Source organism: Sebastes fasciatus, chromosome 7 (genome assembly GCF_043250625.1).
Source record: "Sebastes fasciatus isolate fSebFas1 chromosome 7, fSebFas1.pri, whole genome shotgun sequence".
Classification (NCBI taxonomy): domain Eukaryota; kingdom Metazoa; phylum Chordata; class Actinopteri; order Perciformes; family Sebastidae; genus Sebastes; species Sebastes fasciatus.
This window is the reverse complement of record NC_133801.1, coordinates 15,462,599-15,483,977: the sequence shown is the minus strand read 5'-3', so window position 1 is coordinate 15,483,977 and position 21,379 is coordinate 15,462,599. Positions and strand designations below refer to the sequence as shown.

General features: G+C 40.5%; 1 protein-coding gene across 5 annotated transcripts in view; it reads right to left on the bottom strand.

Moving 5' to 3' along the window:
• Positions 1-21,379, bottom strand: part of dync2h1 (dynein cytoplasmic 2 heavy chain 1) — a 117,905-nt gene that overhangs the window by 79,838 nt on the left and 16,688 nt on the right. For all 5 annotated transcript variants that reach the window (XM_074641846.1, XM_074641848.1, XM_074641847.1 and 2 more), the window contains exons 28-51: positions 20,465-20,623; positions 18,572-18,640; positions 18,164-18,318; positions 17,544-17,676; positions 17,326-17,443; positions 17,041-17,153; positions 16,753-16,866; positions 16,431-16,581; positions 13,357-13,562; positions 11,676-11,858; positions 11,285-11,467; positions 10,868-11,091; positions 10,394-10,509; positions 7,331-7,530; positions 6,993-7,124; positions 6,269-6,401; positions 5,464-5,671; positions 5,241-5,370; positions 4,801-4,956; positions 4,287-4,546; positions 2,413-2,659; positions 1,982-2,133; positions 1,621-1,765; positions 298-400 (exon numbers count right to left, since the gene is read on the bottom strand). In XM_074641846.1, coding sequence (XP_074497947.1) covers positions 298-400; positions 1,621-1,765; positions 1,982-2,133; positions 2,413-2,659; positions 4,287-4,546; positions 4,801-4,956; positions 5,241-5,370; positions 5,464-5,671; positions 6,269-6,401; positions 6,993-7,124; positions 7,331-7,530; positions 10,394-10,509; positions 10,868-11,091; positions 11,285-11,467; positions 11,676-11,858; positions 13,357-13,562; positions 16,431-16,581; positions 16,753-16,866; positions 17,041-17,153; positions 17,326-17,443; positions 17,544-17,676; positions 18,164-18,318; positions 18,572-18,640; positions 20,465-20,623 — 3,790 coding nt within the window. The remainder of the gene's footprint in view (positions 1-297; positions 401-1,620; positions 1,766-1,981; positions 2,134-2,412; positions 2,660-4,286; positions 4,547-4,800; positions 4,957-5,240; positions 5,371-5,463; positions 5,672-6,268; positions 6,402-6,992; positions 7,125-7,330; positions 7,531-10,393; positions 10,510-10,867; positions 11,092-11,284; positions 11,468-11,675; positions 11,859-13,356; positions 13,563-16,430; positions 16,582-16,752; positions 16,867-17,040; positions 17,154-17,325; positions 17,444-17,543; positions 17,677-18,163; positions 18,319-18,571; positions 18,641-20,464; positions 20,624-21,379) is intronic.

The following is a 21,379-nucleotide window of genomic DNA, read 5'->3' as shown; positions in this document are numbered from 1 at the left end:
TTTGTAGAAAACCAGCTGGTCCTTAAATCCAACTTTCTGTTTCTGTTTGCATACAGCAGTGCCTCTGAAAATGTGTCTGAAAGCCCCTTACTGGCCACAGGTCTGATTATTTAGGGTTCCCACATTACAATAGAGAGAAAAGTGATATTTTTATGAGTCTGGGTCCCAGTGAAGGTTCTTCATTGTTCCTGTACTTAGAGAAGGTTTGAGTTATTACATCAATCTTCTTCCTGTCTAAAAAGTGCTCAAACACACACATAATAATATGTGTGCATTCTTGAATGCATGTTTGTTTACCTGCAGTGAGGTCGTATCGCAGCAGGCTGAGGACCCACTCTGTGAGGATACAGGGGGTAAATAGGTAGTGGCTGTGGTCATCCACCGTAAACTTGGCTTTCACCTGAGAGTAAAGGTACACAGGGAGATAGATGATACATACATATCTACAGGACAAACTGAATTGGCAATTGAGGATATGCTGAATGTACGGTCACATTTTAAATAAGTGCCTTATGTTTCTTCCTCATCAGCATAAAATGCATCAAACATGACACCAATATTTAACCTCTAAAAGCACAATCTGTGTGCCATCCATAGTTACAATTTGGAACTAGCCATATGGGTTTCATTCATGGATTTGCCTGTACAATGTCTGAGACAGAATTAAACAACTCTCCTGCAGAACTCCACTCTGGCTTTTCAAAACCCATCACATGGTAAAGGTTCTGTTAAAAGTCTTTGTAATTCAGTAGTATATTGCAGTTTTGTTGAAACTGCCCTCTCACCCAACCTTTACATACAGTACAATTTTTTATGGCAAGAAACCCCTGAGAGACAACAAACAAATGTATTCAATTATCCCATGAAAATGTCACATAAGGTGACACATAATGTGATAGTTGTGACCACAGACTGGATATAAGAAGTGGACGTAATCACTGTGACGTCACCCGTTGTTTTTTTGTTTTTATTTGCAACCAGAGGTGACACGAGAGGGTGGCGCTAAGTACAACCGAACGCTGAAACATTTTTAGGTGACCAAAAAAGTTTTAATTAACTTTGATGAACTGAAAAAACACTGTGAAAGGGTTAAAGTTGTAAGACTGAAACACAGTCAACTCCCAGACTGGACAACGCTGTGATAGCGACCTGTCAATCACAAGGTAGCCATGCCCTAAAGCACACCCTGCTTTATGGTCTATTTGACTCTAAATGGGACCATAATTTACTAAATGAACATCATGCTGTATTGAAGAAGACTTGAAACTAGCGATTGAGACCATAAACTCATGTTTACAATGTTTACTGAGGTAATAAATCAAGTGAGAAGTAGGCTCATTTTCTCATAGACTTCTATACAATCAGACTTCTTTATGCAACCAGAAGAGTCGCCCCCTGCTGGCTATTAGAAAAAATGCAAATCAAAGACACTTCTGCATTGGCTTCACTTTTCAGACCCCAGAGGTTGCACACTGGTTGTGACTTTAAAACACGGTATTTTCACGAGGTTAAATAAAGGAGGCAGATATGCTCATGTTTTTGCTTTCAATATCTCAGGCAAGACTATGTTGCTACAAATACAAATATGAACATGAACGAACACCGTGTCCAAGTCAATACCTGTTCATAGAGCTGCACAAGAGACCCAGCCAGCTGGTGTGTTTTCCCTGTGCTGGCCCAGGATGCCTGGCTGCCCAGGCTATGCTGGAGAACTGGCTGCAGGTATGCTGAGTAGATAGTCTGCAGCTGCTCCCTGTCTGGATAGCTAAAGTCAGAGGCACAGAGGCAGAGGAACAGATGGATGTTTTGGAAATAAAATAAGAGACCGGGTCAGGGTTAGAGGGAGACTAACAGAGAAACAGAGAGACATGGTGATGTTGGGAAACTAAATTTAGAGGATGTGTATGCAAATACATGTATAATCACAGGCTATTGGGCAAAGTTTAAAGTAATTTGTAAAGTACATTTACTCCATACTTACTCTATAGTGCAGACGCGAACTATAGATGAGAAGCGGGAGGTGAGTGAATGGCTCCCTACAGCACCCCCTGTCGACATGGAGGCCACTACCTGGATGTTCTCAAGACTCACCCACTCCAGATTTTCATCATAAAATCCCTTATATGTCAAAACCTGGAAGAAAGACAGAAAGAGAAAGAGATGATATGAGAGAGAGAGAGAGAGAGAGAATTAAGAAGGTTGAAGAAATAGGAAAGTTGAGAGAAAGTAAGGTATTTATTAAAGGGCTCAAAAAGTCTGTAAGAGAGACTCCGAGTGCTTTCTGATTATACATGGAGTAGCCCTGAACCTTCGCTGATGTGATAGGAAGCAGTGTCAAAGTCTTTTTTGCTTCCTCCATTCACTTATCTATTTGCTTATATGTATGTCTTTTCATTTATGTGTCCTCTCTACCTGCTGCAGGAAGGCAGTGAGGTTGCTGGTCCCCCATTTGTCAGGTTTGGGTAGGTTGATGTCTTTGAGGTAGAGCACCAGGTTCTCACAGTCTTTGGGTCTGAAGACCCGACCGGTGTTTGAGCTGAGCAACAAGCAGGTCTGACCGAGCTTCTGTAGGACGTGGCGAGACGAGGTCTGGGCACTGCAGTGAACCACGGCGACTTGGGTGGACCGCAGCCGAGAGAAGGCGTAGCGCAGGAGCATGCTGAACAGAAAACAATGAATAGAAAAGAAGATCAAGAAACACACAGGCACGTAGATTTTAGAAGGTGTGGCCAGGTTCTAACAACTTCAGCCAAATGAATAAATGCTGTGACTCTTATACATGTCATATATGTTTAGGATGGTGCCAGGACTGCGGGTAATGATGAGAGGAAGAAGTGAGTGTTAGTGCTGTAATAAACGAGAGGGCCACTTGTGATGTAGAGTACAATGTTTGTCAGAATAGACCCAGAGGCAAAGAGAGACATTTTTTGAGAGCGCAAACAGATGAGAGAAAATAATTGGAAAGTAAATGATGTGCATGCATGTGCACGTATGCTCCGTCCAGTGTATGTGTGTATAAATTAATTAGATGTTCTTTTATCAGAAGAGCAAGCTGACAAACCCAGTGCCTCATTGGCACAGTGACCTTTCAGACGAAGCAAGACAAGACAAGAGGACGAGAAAAGGAGACATTGAGTGAGACTCAACTGGAGTGTAAAAGGCAAACTGAATGACCCTTGTTCTTCGAACCCCTGGGGAGGGAAGCAATTACTTTTGAGGCAACGACTCTCTGTGTACACATCCACCAGCCCGAACACATACACCACACACATGCACACACTGATCTGATCCTTATTCCGACTTGTCAGTGCCTTTACACGAAAGGTCAAGTCTTGAATAAAAGAAGCTTTGATGTCAGTGTTGATTGTGTGCTTGTATCTTTTGAGGGTCCACATTGTGAGTGTCCTCACAACCCATAATGCGCACTCTTCCACCGTGACCTCACTAACCCCTTTTCTACACCAACCTGAGGTTTGCCTGGAACAGTGTCTATTTAAACTGTTCACACCGACTGACATTTTATAAATGATATGAAACAATCATGGCAATGTTGCTAAATGAGTGAATGTGAGATAATGTAATAGTTACTCAGCACAAAGGGGCAATGAGTTCAATACATTTAATATTTAAAAAAAAATTATACATTCACAGAGCTTTTAGAACGTATGGCTTTTCCTTAAAAAAAATATTATGATTGTGAATTAATCAATTTAAAATTTTTGACAGGTCGAAAATGAAAGTCTTGTTTATCTCTGTGGAATATATCTGATGTTCAGTTCCCACTTCTAACAAGGCTTGTGAGCCAACAGTATAAGGATGTTGGTATCAAGTGGTATCTCTGGGTCGTCAGTGATCAAGTTGCCGTTTATAAAAACGGATAAATGGCTGAGTTAGACGATAAGCACCCGGCTTCACTCCAGTACCAATCCCAAGTGTTCACACACACACACACACACACACAGATTCATCACTTGACATGACTGACTGTCTGAGTCTCACTCCACTCAACCATAAAATATGCAGGTTGTGCAACGAACTGGCAACCATTTGTTGTGAAGTAAATGCAATGGAATAGGGGAATGAGAATGCGACAGTAGATAGTGGCTGATTCTATCAATGTTATCAATAGCACCTTTAACGTTTTCAAAAAGTCTGTACTTAAGTGTTTTGTTCCATATTTTGGGTTTGTGTGCAATTTTGTGATTATGTGTATATATGTATGTGTATGTATGTATATGTATGTGCTGTGTGTGTGCATGCATGTCTGCATTTGTGTGTGTATTTACCCCTTTCCGCAGCCCTCCGGCCCTACCACCATGAAGGGCTGCCTGTGCTGAGCGGTGAGCCATGGGGAGAAGCAGCGCAGGCCTCTCTGCATGTCTGGAGTCTCAATAACAGGTAATGTGTGTGTATGAGAGAGCTGTTCCAGTGAGAGACCCTCGGGCCGATGAAATGTATAGGCTGCTAGATGGCCGGTGTCAGAGTCATAGTAGGTATCCAGTGGTTTTTTGATGTCTGGTGGGTTTTCTCTGGCCCAGCTCAGCAACTACAGAGGTACAAAGAAATAAGGGCAAACATTAAGTCTGGGACTGATATCTTTCTGAGTAGTGGCATTACAGAAGTTCTCCACCAGGTGCATATCCTGTATTAGTACTTGAATTGTGATTCATCCTTTTTTTTTTTAATCAGTTACAGCTGCAAGAAACTTTAAGTTTGAGACATGAATAAAATGTCAATACTAAAACTAAACTGTTGTTATGGTCACCCTCTGCCCGTACAAAAAAACACAGGGGTCCTCACCTCTTTGGCAAAATCCTGTCTTGTTTTGAGGTTGAGGTTTCCTCCCAAACCCCTAAGAAGTCCAACGATGAACTGACCTCTCTCTGTCACAGCACTGAGGTGTGACAGACCGTTGAACACTGTACCCACCGTACTGGTCTCTACCACAAAGTCATTCTGGTGAAAGCAGAGAAGAAGAGAAGGGGACGTTTGAATTCAAAATCAACAAAGATTTTGGAATACAGGGGGTGAAAACAAGAGAAACCCAGCATGTAAGTGTCCCTTAAATAAAGAAGATATGATAACTGAAACCTGCTGATTTGTCAAAAGTCATTTTTGTGTATTCATCATTCATACATGGAAAAACCTCGAGTTCAAAAAGTGTGTTTTAAATTCTGCTCAATGACACAGTTTGACTGTTTTGGAGCCAGTGTGTAGAAGTAGGATAGGGGAAAGGTTACCTGTTTGATGACCCAGTCCAGGGCTCTTTGGAAGTAGTCTCCCAGCCAGTTTTCGAGGTTAGTGCGACACTCCTCTGGCTGACTCCTCAACCACGACTTCACCAAGGCACCCACATCAATGTCCTCATCGCTAAAGTTATAGGAAGTAAAAACAGTGAGATGAGCTAATTGAGGAAGATGGAATTTTATACATTTAAAATCCCGTCTGCATAGGCTGACTGACCTGAGAAAGATCATTCCCATGCGGGATATGGTGGCTGGTGAGGCACAGCTAAGGTCGTGAGTCTCAAACAGGAAGTTAACATTGGGTCCGAACTGGATGCGTTCTCCACTAGGCATGGTTAACAGCCGGTTATCATCGAGCACAGAGTTCAAACTCTCAATCCACTCTGGGTCGATGTCACCGTCGCACACAATCCATGAACTCACCCCTAGAAAGCACAAAAACACATATACATATATACTCTAGATACAGTACATACAGTACATCAACCTCAATGTACAGTGCAGTATATCAAATGTAGACCACTTTAGGCTAACTTATTGGTTCTCAAACTGTGGGGCGCGTTCTCTTTGTGGGGCACAGAGGCATGACAGGCAGGGCGCCTCAGTCCAAAAATAAAATGTATTGAAAAAAGATAGATGTCATCATTTCAAAAATTCACAACATATTTTTATCGAAGAAAATATTCTGCTTCAGTCCATATTTGTTGGCGTTTAGCCTTTCAAAAACAACATTTTCACTGCGATCAAAAACTGCACGTACCTGTATTAACAAGACAATCTAGAAGCAATCTAACAGCACCATAAATTACATTTACTTATATAACCACAATAACCCCAAATCATACTGAATGCGTTGGGAAATGAGGAGAGACCAGTGTGTATGTTATCTCAGAAAACTCTGGCACCTGACAGTATGAGACCCAACAAATTAAGAAGACATTTAGAAACATTACATCCCAGTCACTTCAATAAAAAAAGTAGTTTAATAAAGTTTTAAGGTTTAAGTGGCATCTCCTTCTTACCCTGTGGTTCTCTGACCACATTCCTGGCACTATGTGTGAGAACGCCATCAGCCCATTCTCTGGTGTCCATGTCTATATGTCCCAGCAGCTGTTGTCTGGGCATGGCCTTAGGATTCATTGTGTACTGCTTCACCTACAAGAATACAGCATTAGTTAAAGATGGCACACAAGATTGGAATAACTGGAATAAATGTTTTTCATACTCCTCTATTTGCTCAATAATATTGTAACCTAAGCCTTACAAAATGTAAATTTACAGCATTTTGAATATATTTTGCACAAGCTTCATATTAAAGGGGCCTATAATGCTTTTGTGCTTTTCCCCTTTCTTTTAGTGTGTTATATATTTGTTGTGCATGTAAAAGGTCTGCAAAGTTACAAAGCCCAAAGTCCACACCAAATGGAGTTACTCTCGCCAACAGAAACACTGCTCCTGAAACGTCTTGGTTGAAGTCCTGCCTTTTCTTCCGTAATGTGATGATGTCACCAAGTAACACACTTTGCAGGAGCTCAAAAGAGTGTAAAAAGTGGTGCTGCAGCACAGCCGGTATGAGAAAAGTAAAGCGTTTTTTGAACATTAAAGCATGTAAACATTTTCTAGGAGAAACCGAAAAACAAGTATGCACCTGAAAATAAGCATAATATGTCCCCTTTAAATCAATTTGTCATGTACAGCATGTCTTGGTGAATGAAAATCCAGGTAGGTGGTTTGTCTCTTACTCACCACTTTGCCTGTCTTGCTGAGAGCAGCCCTAAGCATCTTCCAGAGTGTAGACTTCCCCGCTCCACTTGGCCCTACAACAACTACACCCATACGTTGTCTCAGCTGTTCATTCAGCTCCAATGCCTTCTTCAGCTACGCAGAGATGGAAAAAAAAAATCAGCAATTAATCTATGATTTGAAAAACTATCCAACTGCTGTGTCTCAGTGTAAATGTTACAGACTTTTTGCAGTATAGAGCGATCCCAAACACTGTGCCGAATACCAGTTCACATCATGCATCATGACAATAATAGGTATATATTCGGCTAATAAATAGATGTCTTCATGCACACACACACCTGGCTGGGTATAAGTTCAAGTCGTGCCTCCTTGTAGACTTGTTCCAGTGCTTGCATTAGTATCTGGTCCTCCACATCGACGAAGTTAACCCCAGAGAAGACGTCTCTGACCAGAGCATCAAACCGGGAGCTATCGGCAAACGTCAGCTTGGACATGGTGTTCAGTCTCAATGCCTGCACCACCAGACTACTCTCCTGAACTGCATGTAAATGAAAAGGACTGATTTACTTTTCACTCCAATTTGACATACGATAGAGATGTAAAAGTTCTTCAATGAGGATATGATTAAAATATGAAACTGTTTTATATAGGTGGAAATAGACTATATGCGGAAAGAGAAGCAAAGAAATAATACAAGCTTGATGGAGAAAAACACAAAACCACAAGGTTATGACAATTAACTTGTCCTTTTGCTCTTGCACATGCCCCTTGTTATAAAAGTGCTAATTACCAAAGCCTGTCATGATTTAAGAGTTTGTCGATACTTTTGTTCTCTTTTCCAAAGAAGCTGGCCTTCCCTGCAGGCACAAATGTGGTGTTTTTTTCACAGCAGAGAGAAACACTTGGCCAGAATACACACAGAGACAAACACAAGAAAACCTTGGGGACTCATCGACAGACAGGAGGTGCATGTGCTCTGTGTGGTGTGTGTGTGTGTGTGTGTGTGTGTGTGTGTGTGTGTGTGTTGGACAGATCGAGGGCGGGTGGTGGAACAGAAGGATTTGAAAGAGAGAGAGGGATGGTTTCAGAAAAGAAAGAGGAAAGTGAAGAGAGAGAGATAGATGGGAAAGTATTGAAAAGCAGAGACATGAAGGGGAGATGGGGGGTTAGAAACAGAGGGCAGCGAGTGAGAACGAGTGGGGTGAGAGCGGTATCGACAGCCAGGTATCAGAGAGGGAGCTAACGAGAGGTCAGAAAGAGGGGGAAGGAGGTGAGGAAAGAGGTACTGAAGAGGCAAACAACAGAACTGTTTGGGAAACGAGAGAAAGGAGAAGGACAAAAGTACAGACAGGAAAAAGCCCAAGGGATGAAAAGTTTCTAAGGGGGGCATTTGGAGTAAATGTCAATTGATGGCGTGTGTGTATCAGAGGATTTAGAGGGCAAGGACTACAGCAGGCGGTCGGAGAAAGTGCTGGTCAATAGAGTCTTTTGATGTTCAAGTACACTCATGCATAGTGTTCCTCAAACTGCATTTTGTAGTGTGACCCTGTTGGATACGGGATAAGCATCTCCAAACCAGCCGAAATGTTCAGTATCACCTTATCCTCTAATCCTTTTCATCAGCTCAACAGCTTTCTATCTCACAGGTCAGAAGCTGACTATCAGCGCAAGAGTTTCAGCACTTCTCAGGGGACACGTAATAGAGACACTTTCACCAAGTGACCAAAAAGTACGCTGTCAGATTATTGACTTTCTGTGAAAAAATATTGGAACATTTGACTTAAATCAATACACTGCAGGGACGTTTTAAGCTATGCAGATATACTGTTGTAGAGTCAATTCGACTGTTTTGTTACATAATGAATATGTGAAGATAGGAAAAATTAAATGTAGACATTAAACCTTGATAAGTTGATAAACTTCGATTAGATTTTGGCTGTCTGCAGCATGTTATATTACATGACAGTATAGTAATGAGTATTCTGCCTTTGTGGTGCATTTATTTCCGATCTGTTGAGCAGGCTGTCACAAGCCAGAAGAATCAGGTGTCTGACAATAATATAACTTCAATGCAATAATTGATTAAATCATTTGATGTCAGCAATAGTCACCACTGGTGGGTTAGCACATTTAGACTTTAGACAACCCAACTGGGCTTGTCTAAAGAGACATCTTTTGATTTGAACTATTGCTGCATGTAAAGTTGCCGTTCTGTCCTTTGTCTTTATTTGTGTTGCTTGATCGACTTCTACTTTATTACTATATTAATTTTTCCACTGATGAAGCATGAATAAATCATCATATTGAGTAGCGAAAACATGTCAAACCGACGATGTATTTTTCAGAAGCTCCCATTATCAGTTGTCAATACTGACACTAGAAGACTCCTGACCCATGATGTGTGCTAAGTAACACTGCAAAATAAATCCATAATACAGTAAAGTGTCATATCTTAATTTCAAATAACAGTGAGCATGTAAATATTCTCTGTATCCTCTTCAAAACACCTTACAAGAACTAAATATAGAATACATTTGACAGATTTTTACAGTGACACTTGTTACAAATACGTTGGGTAAATGGTGTAGAATGATTGCTCAAATATGTATTGATTGTGCATCCTGCTGCGTGTTTTTTGCTGTCAAAATGATTGACTCACTGAGAACATTACAGCCAATATATTGGCCAGTATTAGCTTACTGCAGATATATCGTATTGGTGTATATGTCAGTGGATAGGAAACAAGAAATTGCAGTTAACAAATGCCAAACTAGGTTTGAGGTAATTCACAATTAAATAGTTTGTAGAGAAAACGCACAAGTTCATCTTTACACTGTAAAATGTACCACTCAGTATATAACCTAGACACAGTAAAAAATAATCTACAGTATCTGTATCAAGATTGATTGTTTATGTTATGAATTTATGTTTATAAAACTGCAACTGGTTGATACATCTTTATTGTTTTTTTTTTAATTTCCAAATATTGATTTTAGTATGGGCATAAAAAAAAATCCAGTATTGGCTGGTCTACAGTTTTTAAATCTTACTTTCACTAAATAATTGTCTTACTCAATGAAAAACACTAAATACAACAAAAATGTACCTTTTCATTCATGTATATTTCCCTTTATGGCATGTGATTGTAGATCCCGACATGCTGCAGTGTATTTCATTCAATAAATCCTGTTATTCTGCATTAGTCACATTTATTAAAAACCCGTTTGCATCTATATGTGTTGCGTTGTGAAACACAACAAGTTATGGTGCTGTATACTTTTGGCAGCAATGAATGTGACTTCAGGTCATGGCCAAAGAGTCACCCTCTTCATCCTAACTTTCCTGTCACTCTCCACTATTGGAAAAGCCTTATAATAAAAAAATAGCCAGAGGGGTCTTACTCTTGTCCTTGTCATGACTCCTCCTCTGTTGCTGCAGGAGACTGCCACAGGCCTTCAGCACTGTCTTCAGAGCACGCAAACCCCAGTCGTAGTGCTGCTGGGGAGTCAACAGCTCCCTGGACACACACACACATATATAAAGGCACATTTTCACACATATTCACACACTCTGAATTGACTGTAGTACTGGTTGTAGTGCTAAGGGGAGGGAGGTAGAGGATAACTTATCCACAAAATCAATATACTGCAATAGAGTGTAGTGGCGGAGTAAGGGATTTTGGATAAATTCAACACCCACAGCATGATTCGGTTTGGAACACAAAAACACCCCTTTGTGAACCATACAACATAAAGACCAGATTGGTGACACAGGTCACATACATACTGTATAACTACTGGTGATAAGTTTACAGACAATGTAATAAATCTCATATTCCCACTCCATCCAACCTGAAACTCAACCCAAATTTCTACCTGGCCAGGTTGAAGATTGCAACCAGTTTGCGTCCCAGCATTTCTCCTTTTTTGAAGCCCTCAGAATAGAGGATGACCTCAGCAATGAGCTCATTGTCTGGCCTGCTCATTGCCACAGGCCTGAAGAGCTGTTTTAAGTTGTCTGGAAGCTTCTGTCTGCCTCCGTAGCCTTTTCCTGCCGGGTTTAATGTGATGAACACCCCAGAGTTTGGGTCCAATTCCACCTGAAGGATGAAGAGAAGAAAGTTATTCACATTAATAATATGTGTTTTATACTACAGTAGCATGAATATAGTTTCAGTGATTGCTTGATGATTGATGACCTGACCAACTCTTCCACAATGGATGAATAAATAACTGAGTGAGTAATTGTTTTTTGGCATCAGTACTTGGAAACATCTATTCTTATATTCTGACCTCCTTCCCCAGCAGTTCACATGCGCTCTTGTGATGTTTGAGGGAGTCTTGAATGGCCTGAATCTGCATGGAAACTGCAGACAACACTGCTTCCTCTAAGCGGTTAAACTCATCAAAGCAGCCCCACGCTCCACACTTCACCAAGCCCACAAAGATTCGTCCCATCGACTTCACATCGATACCCTGAAAAACAGACGGATGTAAATCTTTGTTCTCATTGGCAGTTGTTCTCAATTACCAGTCTTGTTTTGTGTGTGTGCCTTGGGTCACAAGTTCAGTGATTAGAAATGTTCACGCATATGTGTGTTGCTCTCAGGATAATGATCACCAATATGAAGTTTTAGCTGACATGTTAGACCCCGTCATGTATTTTCTATGAGCATCTTCATACCTCATCACAGTTGAACACCAGCACTTGGCGTCCGAACAGCCCCCCCAGGGCTTTGACCGACTCAGTCTTGCCTGTGCCAGCGGGCCCATAGGGGTTCCCCCCAAGTCCCATCTTCATGGCCTGGGTCAGAGTCAGGTAGCACTTATCAGTCAGCGGAGTGTGCACCAGCTTAGCCGCATTCCCCTGGGATACAGGAGAGTTGGGGTGGGGAAGAGAGTGAGCGATAAAGAGAGAAAGAATGTGATAGAAACACAGTGAGATAGCCAGACAGAAGTAAAGATATGGTGAGTGAGGGAAGGGTGGAGGGGCTCAAGAGAGGAAGGGGGGGTCAGCAGAGGATAAAGGCAGAGAGAGAGATGATGGATTAAGAGAGGAAGGAATGAAAAACTGAAAATGAGCGAGTCTGAGTCAGTCTTGTGTTATTTTAAAGGAACTGCAGAGAGGAAATAAAGCAAGGTATCTTCAGTTCTCCTCATCTCTGCATAAACAGTGCCCCCTAAAGGTTAACAAAAATAAGAAGTTCAACTATGTTCCTGGAACATAGAGCATTTTTGAGATCCTGAAAGAGTAACAAGATGGCAATTTCTCACAACATTCAAGATCCTGTCGTAAAATTATTAAAAGTATCTACTGAAACCAGTTCATCTTAAGTTATTTAAGGTAGTGTTCCCACCCTTTTTCCTTAAGGGACCCCTTTTCTATCATTGAGTAAACTGACGACCCCTGACTAAGACATATTTTATGGATATTTTATATTATATTCAATGCACAACAATAAGAGCACAGAACAACTGATAAAGTGTACAATTAACCCAAATAGTGAACGCAACAACTAGCAATTTGGATGAATTTTGAGCAGATTATTTCCTGTGAGTATTGCATCAGAGATGAGTTTTCCTGTTATTTTTAGGAACTTTTAATCCAATAACAATTCAATTTAGTTTTCTTCACAGAAATGAATGAAATGCTGAGATAAAGGCCAACTGTATATTTTTTAAAAAGTTGTCTTAAAAGGCCTTACGACCCCACCCAACCCCACCGTGAAGCTTTGGCGTCCCCTAGTGGAGGTCAGGACCCCCAGGTTGGGAACCAGTGATTTAAGGGATTGTGGTAGCATCGGTAGAGGTGCTTGGAAAGGCACATAACCTGCATATTCAAGCTGAACAGTCTGTTTACAACACCACACTGATGCCCAGATGGAAGCACAGGTGGGTCCACCTGCTGGGCATTTCTGCCTGACACATGGAAGAGGAGAGCTAGAAAATCAAGGCTGTGAGCCAACAGCAACAAGGGAGATGGACAACCTGGGAGGCTGTGAATAACAGGGCTGTTACGGGGGCGGATATGTGGGGGATGCCCCAAGCGATGCTGAGCTTCCTTATCAGGGCTACGCATGATACCCTTCTCAGTCCCCCGGAACCTGCATCTCTGGTACGGCTAGATATCGTGCTCTGGTGCACCTCTACTAGGAAGTTCATTATGGCTGAATTGACTGTTCATTAAGTTGTGCCGGATGCAGGGTCGTCAGGGTTATTTGTTATATTATATTCTGAATAATCAGAAAAGGGTCTCTAATAAAGAATAGCTGCAGCCCAAGAAACATCAGTGTGTGCTTTGTGGTGTTCATTTGGTTAATTACAAAAGAAGAGTGTATCCAACTACTATCTGCATGCCAACACACCTGGTATTCATATGTATAGCTGAATTGTGCGTCCACCATATGTATGAGGCAGCCTTTGTCTGTTCCCATGTAGAAGCGAAGCTGCTTCTTCCATGCCCACGCATCAGCGCTGGTAACTCCTGCCTGGTTAAGTTGCTTCACCACACTGATGTTGTGAATAATATCCAGGATCAATGCCTTCAGCTTCAGCTGCAGGACACTGGACTCTGTACAGGAAGACATGCGTGATGGCAGAATTAGTAAAGTTATGCAAATAAACTTGATTTGGTTCAAAGCAAAAACTTCAAATCTCTAATGTAATTTTCTCTGCCCCCATTTCTTTGATCAATTACGTTAAATATGTGAGATTCTTATTAACATTTACTTTAACGTGTAAATTAATTACTACTTTATTTAGTGTTCTGGGCTTCATATTAACCCCAGGTCATTAGGTAACCCAATCAGGCAATCTTTTTGCCGCTTTGCTAAGAATAAATGGTAGGCTTCTATTGTCAGCAGACAGAATGGCAATAGATGTTATGTTACCATAAAGCAGCAGTGTTTGACGGTTGTAAGGAAAGCTGTTTAAAGTAAAAAATGCAGAATTGTATCGATTGGTGAGGAGAATAAACCGGGACCCCTCCCTGTGTAAACAAACAGCAATTTAGAAAGGGAAACTTTGCCAGACAGCTGTCAGACAGCTACACTAATATTCTGGAAAGTCAATATCACCAACAAATACTGGTTTAACTGTCATAAAAACAGAAATGTGCACTTGAGAATAGAGGAGTGTCACAGCTGAGGAAAAAATGAAAAAGAAAATAGAAAGGAATAAATGCAGTATGAATCAGGGCTGAACTATTTTGAAAAGATATCTAATTGTGATTATTTTGACTGATATTGCAATTGCGATATGATTTGCGATATTAGAGGGAATGATCATTTTTACATCACTATTCTCATTTTCATTGAAAAACATAGAAAAATGATTATGGTGTGATTTTTGCAAGTTCTGTACCAAACAAAGATCTCTCTTAAGTCAGTAGAATATGATGTGTAGGCCGGGACATCTCTGCAGCACCACAATATTTAACTTAAAAATGAACAAATTCCTTTTTACTGCCAAACTCTAGCAACAACCCCAAACAACCAGTAGGGCTATAGTACATTACATAAAATACATTTTAGGCTTAGATCGTTTAATCATAAATCTTCACACCGGGTTATTCTCTACATACATCTCTTCAGTCAGGATTTCCTTTTGTATAATGGGTCCAATTGTTATGCTAGGTAGGTGCTTTAAATGCAGTAATGTCAGCCTAGCACCAGAAGCACAAAAAATACTTGCCAAATGAACAGCATCTTGTCTCGTCTCTGTGCCAAAGGGGAGATCACTCCCACTCCCCACCTGAGTTTATGGCCCATTAATGTAGACTGTGTAATTAGATTATCTTTCTTGCCATTACTTTAGCTACTTTAATCAGTACTGCCACTCCAAAGCCTCTTCAACCTACCTGGTTATTTTAAGGGAGACAGTCATTTAATGAGATGTTATCACGGAAATGAACTCTATTTCAAGTGTGAATGGTAGAGTTTTGTACGTAAGACAATCACAAAATGAACCATATCATCTGTGAATATAATAACCTCCATTACAGCGCTGTGCTGAAATATATATTATTTTACAATTATGTTGAAAAAGTTTTGAAAAATCTAAGTAACTGGTGAGGAAAATTGGCTCCAGTAACACATTGTGCAAGTGAAACAAGCACTGTTTCCATAGATACATTTTCATGACACAGAAATTTGGAATTTGGCAGCAATGTACCGTGAAATGATGCCACTACCAGGGTTATGGAAGAGCTTTTCATCTCATGCATGAATAAGAAAGGTTGATTTAAATTTAAAAGTCCTTTTTACGAATTCAAGTTCTGTGAAAAAACTCAGCTGTCATGTTTTATGTAGCCATATATTCAGCCCCCAAGACATTAAATTAGCCTGCCAGCTACTGCCTCTGCAGCTTTAAAGGGTACTGCCCATCTGCAGCAGCCTCTTGTGTCTGACTGGCTATCAAGAGATTCACATAAGAGCAGTCGTTCGGCATTAATCTCTCAGTCCAAGATTCTGATCATAGCTCAATCATTAACAATACAAGAGGGAGTCAGATAGTGGAACAAGAAGCAAGTGTTAATAAAGCATGGTAATATGGGGAGGTTGAAATGATCAGGAATGTGATCAGCAAACAAAAAAGTAGAGGGAAATGGGGGTAAAAGAGCAGGACAACATCCTCAGCATAGACGGTATATAAAGGTGCACGACATGACAGCTACCCAAAAGTGAAGCCACAACATCTTGATCGCCCCCTTGTGGCTGGCTGCAGTATAAGTCATAAATCCCGCCCCCTCCATGTTAGTGGATGGGACACGGGCCAAAATAAAGTCAAAGTACATGTCAAATACTCTTTTCCTAAAGATGGTTTCTGTCATTTTAGGTAGTACTTATCACGCTGATATATGTAACAGCTGTGATTGACAGCTGCTCTGAGTGGAGTAGTCACGCAGCCAGATGCTCGGGAATTGTACGAGAGAGGAGATGTCACTTTAACTAACCGTCACAAGTCTGTATAATTTAATCATAAATGTAGTTAAAGAGATATTATAGTGAGTTGTTGTGTCTTTCTGGCCAAACAGCAAATGTGGTGCTAACGTAGCAGCTAGGTGGCTCACACTAACTATTTATTGTGGCCAGTAGTGGTAAGAAACACTCCAAATCAAGCTGACAGTCACAACAGCCCTGACATATTATAAACTTCAAAAGTAGCTATGGCTAACATGTTAGCGTACAATTGCCTACTCGGGGTGCATTCACACTGAATGTGAAGCAAATTTTAGAGGTGGCATAGTCATAAACAATGATTAGTAAACAAAGCATGCAGATTCTCTCTGTGTGGTACAAACAGAAGTCAAGACGGATCCACATAAGCAACTTGAAAAGCTACAGCTAACGTCTTTAAAGCCATTACACTGAAGTTACACCAGTCTGAGAAGACACACATAAATTAACCAATGCATACACACAAACACGGACAGAACTACCTGAGTTAGCTTGATCGTCAGAGCTGGTGTCCACCGTAGTGTAGTGTTCTAATTTGACATTGAGCTCCACCTCCAGCTGCTGCAAATTTTGCTCTTTCAGAGCTCTTTCCACGTCTTCAGTGAACTGGATTTGCTCGGCCAGACACAGAATCTAAACCAAAAATAAGAAAGTTCAGACACTTCAGAGAAATCAAGATGTTTTTGAAGGAAATTCTGTTATTTCACATCCTGGATCACAAATTACTGACATATGTAGGCCTATGTGGTCTTGGGTCTCAACTTGAACAAAGTATTGTGGGTTGTATAAAAAGTGTGAATGTACCTGTGATGGGTACCGTGAGGGGTCCAACTCCCCTTTCTTCCCTGCTAACAGACATTCATACAGCAGTTGCTTCAGAGTCTCCTTCATTTCCACAGAAAGCTCACTCAGCCACACCTAGAAAGAAGGAAAACAGCTCACACACACAGCCACAAACCAAAACAGTGTATAAAACTCTTAGATTAGGAAATATAAAATGCATTTTCATAGTTATGAATGCTTCATTAAAATGAATATGCTCTATTTTAAACACACTGAAACAAACACATGCATGAACAACAACAGCTTTACCTCCACGAGGCTGGAGATGCGTATGAGGTTTCGAAGAGGCACTGTTTCTCCTTCCAAAGAACACATGGCGACAATGTGCTGGCACTGCTCATCAAACACAACACTGTGGATGCCTGCACGGATAATACAAGCGCAGATTATCTCCACTGTGCAACAGGATATGCTATGATACAAGGGATATAAGGGCCAGAGGAAAGCAAAGCAAAAGGTAACAGAATGGAAAAACAGACAAGAGCACAGTAGAAGAAAAAGAAAACAGAATAGAACAAAACAAATGTTTCTGACCTGCAAAGAGTTTCTTGAGGTGTGACTGGATTACAGTTGGGTTGGTTGCTTGACCGAGAATCTCTAACAGATCATCATCTCCTATGAAATAGAACCGTGGGAAGGCGGAACGTTTCTCCTGCGACAAACCACACACAATAAAAAGAGTTGTGATGCTTGCCACTCATGTTATACATACCGTTTGAAGTATTCGTTTTAAAAAATGCACGTGTGTGTACCTCCAGGAACTCGTTGAGTGACTTTTGGCAGCGCTGCAGCTGATCCAGTATGGTGACCAGGGAGTTTCTGATTCCAGCCCTTGAGCTCAGAGAAACAACTCTGTTGTCTCTCTGAATGTCTGACATTATAGACCTGTTGGACATATGGATAAAGTGTTTTGTTACTGAATGTGCATAAAACACATTCTGCCTTTAATACAAATTCTATCTGTCCATTTATCCCAGCAAAAGACACACAATCCTAGTGTTATACTTAATATCAGCCACAATAAACCTGAAAGTTAAACAGAAAATAAACAGTGCATTAAAAAGTAAAAATGTGCTGTGCAGCAAGAAAGAAAAAATACCAACAGTATAGGATACAGATATAGCAGTAGATATAGATAACAGATATATATAAATGCCAACTTTAAAATTAAATTTGTGGGTGTTTATATTCACATACAATGGAGGGTGCTTCATTTCAGACTGGGAATTTCTGGGAGAGGGTAATGCTCTTGCTATCTCTTGGGCAAGTTTAACAGATCTACATTTGACCAGCATTACTCTAGCTGACAACCAATTTGCAATATAGAGCAAGAGCTCTCTGGATTTGATACAGTCACACACACACAGAGTACCTGAAGTCTTCATCAACTCGTTTGAAGCGGGCCTCCTCCCGGGGCAATGCCCCTCGTCCAAAAATGGGCTCCAGATAAACCCAACGCCTCTGGATGGCATTAAGACTCAGCAGGTACTCGTCTAAGTCTGATAGACGAACCTCCCACAGACTGACCTGGACACACACACACAGTAAATATAGTAACATCAGTTAGTGCTGCTTCATCAAGGCTTTTTAAACTTCCATATATGGGTGAACCACAACTAATAAAAACATGCAACAATATACTACAGCAATTCATTTGTTTAAGTTAACACATGTTTTATCTTTAATAAACAGAACGTTTGGGGAGATTTACTTTTCCCATAAATAAAAAATGAAGCCCTTAACAATTACAAAAGTGTATTCATAGATTATTTGACCCAACCTTGTCTTGGAAGCTGCGGTAGTAGGGAGAGTCTTTCAGAGACTGCAGCAGACAGCGGTTATCTCCCACCTGGATGGACACAGAGTGGTGATAAAGCCAATGTTGGCTAATCCTTAACATTTCATTTAATGGTGCCAGCAGATATGCCTGCATTTTCCTGAAGACATATTCCTGCCTTCCAAGTCTATCTACCAAGTGGTCACTTTAATTGACCTGCCTGAAATAATGATTATCAAAAATAATGAACCAAGGGAAAATTCAGACAACAGCCGAAGGAGCCTTTCCAAATGATTACATTTTTTAAAAAGCATTTCTTTATCTACGTGCACATTTCATTTTAGTATACTATCTCATTAAACAGCACCATGCAGAGTCCAAGTCCAGCGTTTTGGCTCACAACTTTATCAGAGGCAGAAAAGGTAAAGGAGTTAGAGACAACTTTATATACGTTTATATAAATACAACATTATTATGCATCACAGCACATCATTCAGTAATCAGGCTGTCATCTGTATCACTACCCTTTTTACATTTTATCATGTCAGACCATCTTTTGGTCCACAAGATACCCACACACTCACATGTGTTTAGTAAGGAAATATATTCAGGAACCAGGTACAGATGGGCTTTAGAAGTGTTCAGTAGTGTCTTAAAATCAATTCTAACTCAAAGGTACACAGTGTAAAGATAATTAAATCAGCAGGACATGTTCCCTCATTCCCTCATCCAAAAGAACTAAAACCGAGGACTGACCAGCTGCTGCAGTTAATCATTAATAACATTGTGAAAAGTCATCTTTGTATCATACCCAGCTCTGAATCATCACTAAAATTTCATAAAAAGTGTATGCAGTGTGTGCTAAAAACATGACAGCTAAGTCAAGACTGTTGGATCAAGAGAGGGTTTCTTCAAACTGCATATTTAAATTCAGCAGAAACAGAAACAGAAACTGTTTGTGCAAAGACTTCCTCGAGGCATGTGGCTGGGAGAATGACAAGAGAGTAGAGGAAGTACTTCACCCTGGCCATGATCTGCATCAAGGGGTTTTCTAGTTAAATCAGTAAAATGATTCACAATATGACTCAGTGGTGTGGTGAGTTGTAACCTCACAGCACTTAAAACTGAAAAGCACTTTAAAGTTATTTGTGTTCTTGTCCAATAAAATCATGAAAATATGTTAAGCGATGTGTTAAACTGCTTAGTAATTCTTTTAGTGCATTAAAGTTAACATTTAAATTAGTCTTTCTTTGCCTGCATTCAACTTTACAGCATTCTTTCTTTAGTTAACTGAGACATCTCTTTCAGCTTCCCCGTCCTATGAGGGGCAACTTGGTGAAGTAAACTAGAACAAAGAACATTGAAGCAGTCACATCTTGGGTCACACTGTCCCAGTATATTATATATATGTGAAATATATCTACTGTAGGGGCCGGCCAAGATTCAATAATCGAGAAAAAGTCCAGAGAAACGATTCATTAACTTTAGTATAAAAAATCAGGATCAGACTGAATAAGGATAGGAGGATTTCTTATTACAGAGGGTTTTGTGCAGAAAGGCAATCATGTCACCAATTATTACACATGACAGGGATATTAGAAAGTAGGTGAAGGTGTGAAAAGCTGAAAGCTTTTTAGAAGTTAATCAGGTGGTGAGGAATCCATTGGTTGCAGGCATGTCATACAGGCTGAGAGCAGTTAGCGGGGATGAAGAACTAATAAAAAAAGAGTAGCAGACCATACTCATTTGGGTGAATGCCATCTGCTTTGTACAAGTGGGTTACCTATGGTCAATGTGTGGCTAATCTAAACTAACTTTAGTGCCTACGACTAACCCTGACTCATGTACTCTTTGTGCAGTACGTGAGTCCATGTTTGTTTGTTTCGGTGTGTCTACCTGGTTGACTATATCCTTCCAGTCCTTGATGAGGGTGAGAGTACGCTTGCTGCTGTCTGTGTACTCCGTGAAGTTGAAGGTAGCTGCAGCTCCCCACAAATCCAGCTCCCTCAGTGCTTCTCTGATTGTCACCTCTGCCTGAGCACGACTGTTCAGGTCCTAAATGCAAGCACACACACACACACACGCCACTCACCACTTTATATACACTTAATAAAACCAGTAAAAGGCATCCTATAAGATCCATCTGTATTACTCCTCTGGGCTGCTGGCCAAGAACTTTTACCTCTGCATCACCCTGTTTACTCGAATTTTCAATAAGCCAGAACAAACTATGAAGATGTAGAAGTTCTATGTGGCATGCCAGGAATATAATGTTAGGCACTAAAAATCTAAGATGAGAGAAACAACATGGCAATTGCTAATATGAAACTTTATTGTAAAATTATCTTTACCAAAATTATGTCATTATGCATATTGTTACTGGAAATAATTCCTGAATCATTCTAAATTATCCGTTACATCAATCCTTAATGGCCTAAACACTGCGGTAAACAAGTTTTTGCATTGTTAAGTATATCAAAAGCAATACCTAAGATTGAAATGAAAACAAAAGGGTTGGCCGACCATCAAAACTCAAAGCACAAGCAGGAGGCCTGATTGATGGGTAGTGTTTAAGTCCAAGATATCAGAGTTTTATGATTCAGTCAAAGATGTGTTTAAATGAGTGATGTTTGCAAGAAGAGCAGTAAAATTGTCTTAATTATGAAGATTTGTTCAAAAACAAAAAAAAATCTTGTATTTCATCTACATGCCAAAATGTCTATAAACCTACAGCATATGGTCATGAGCTTGTGCAATTTTCAATTTCTTACTTGCTGCTGCCCCCTTGTGGCCCTGGTTGCGTATTGCAAT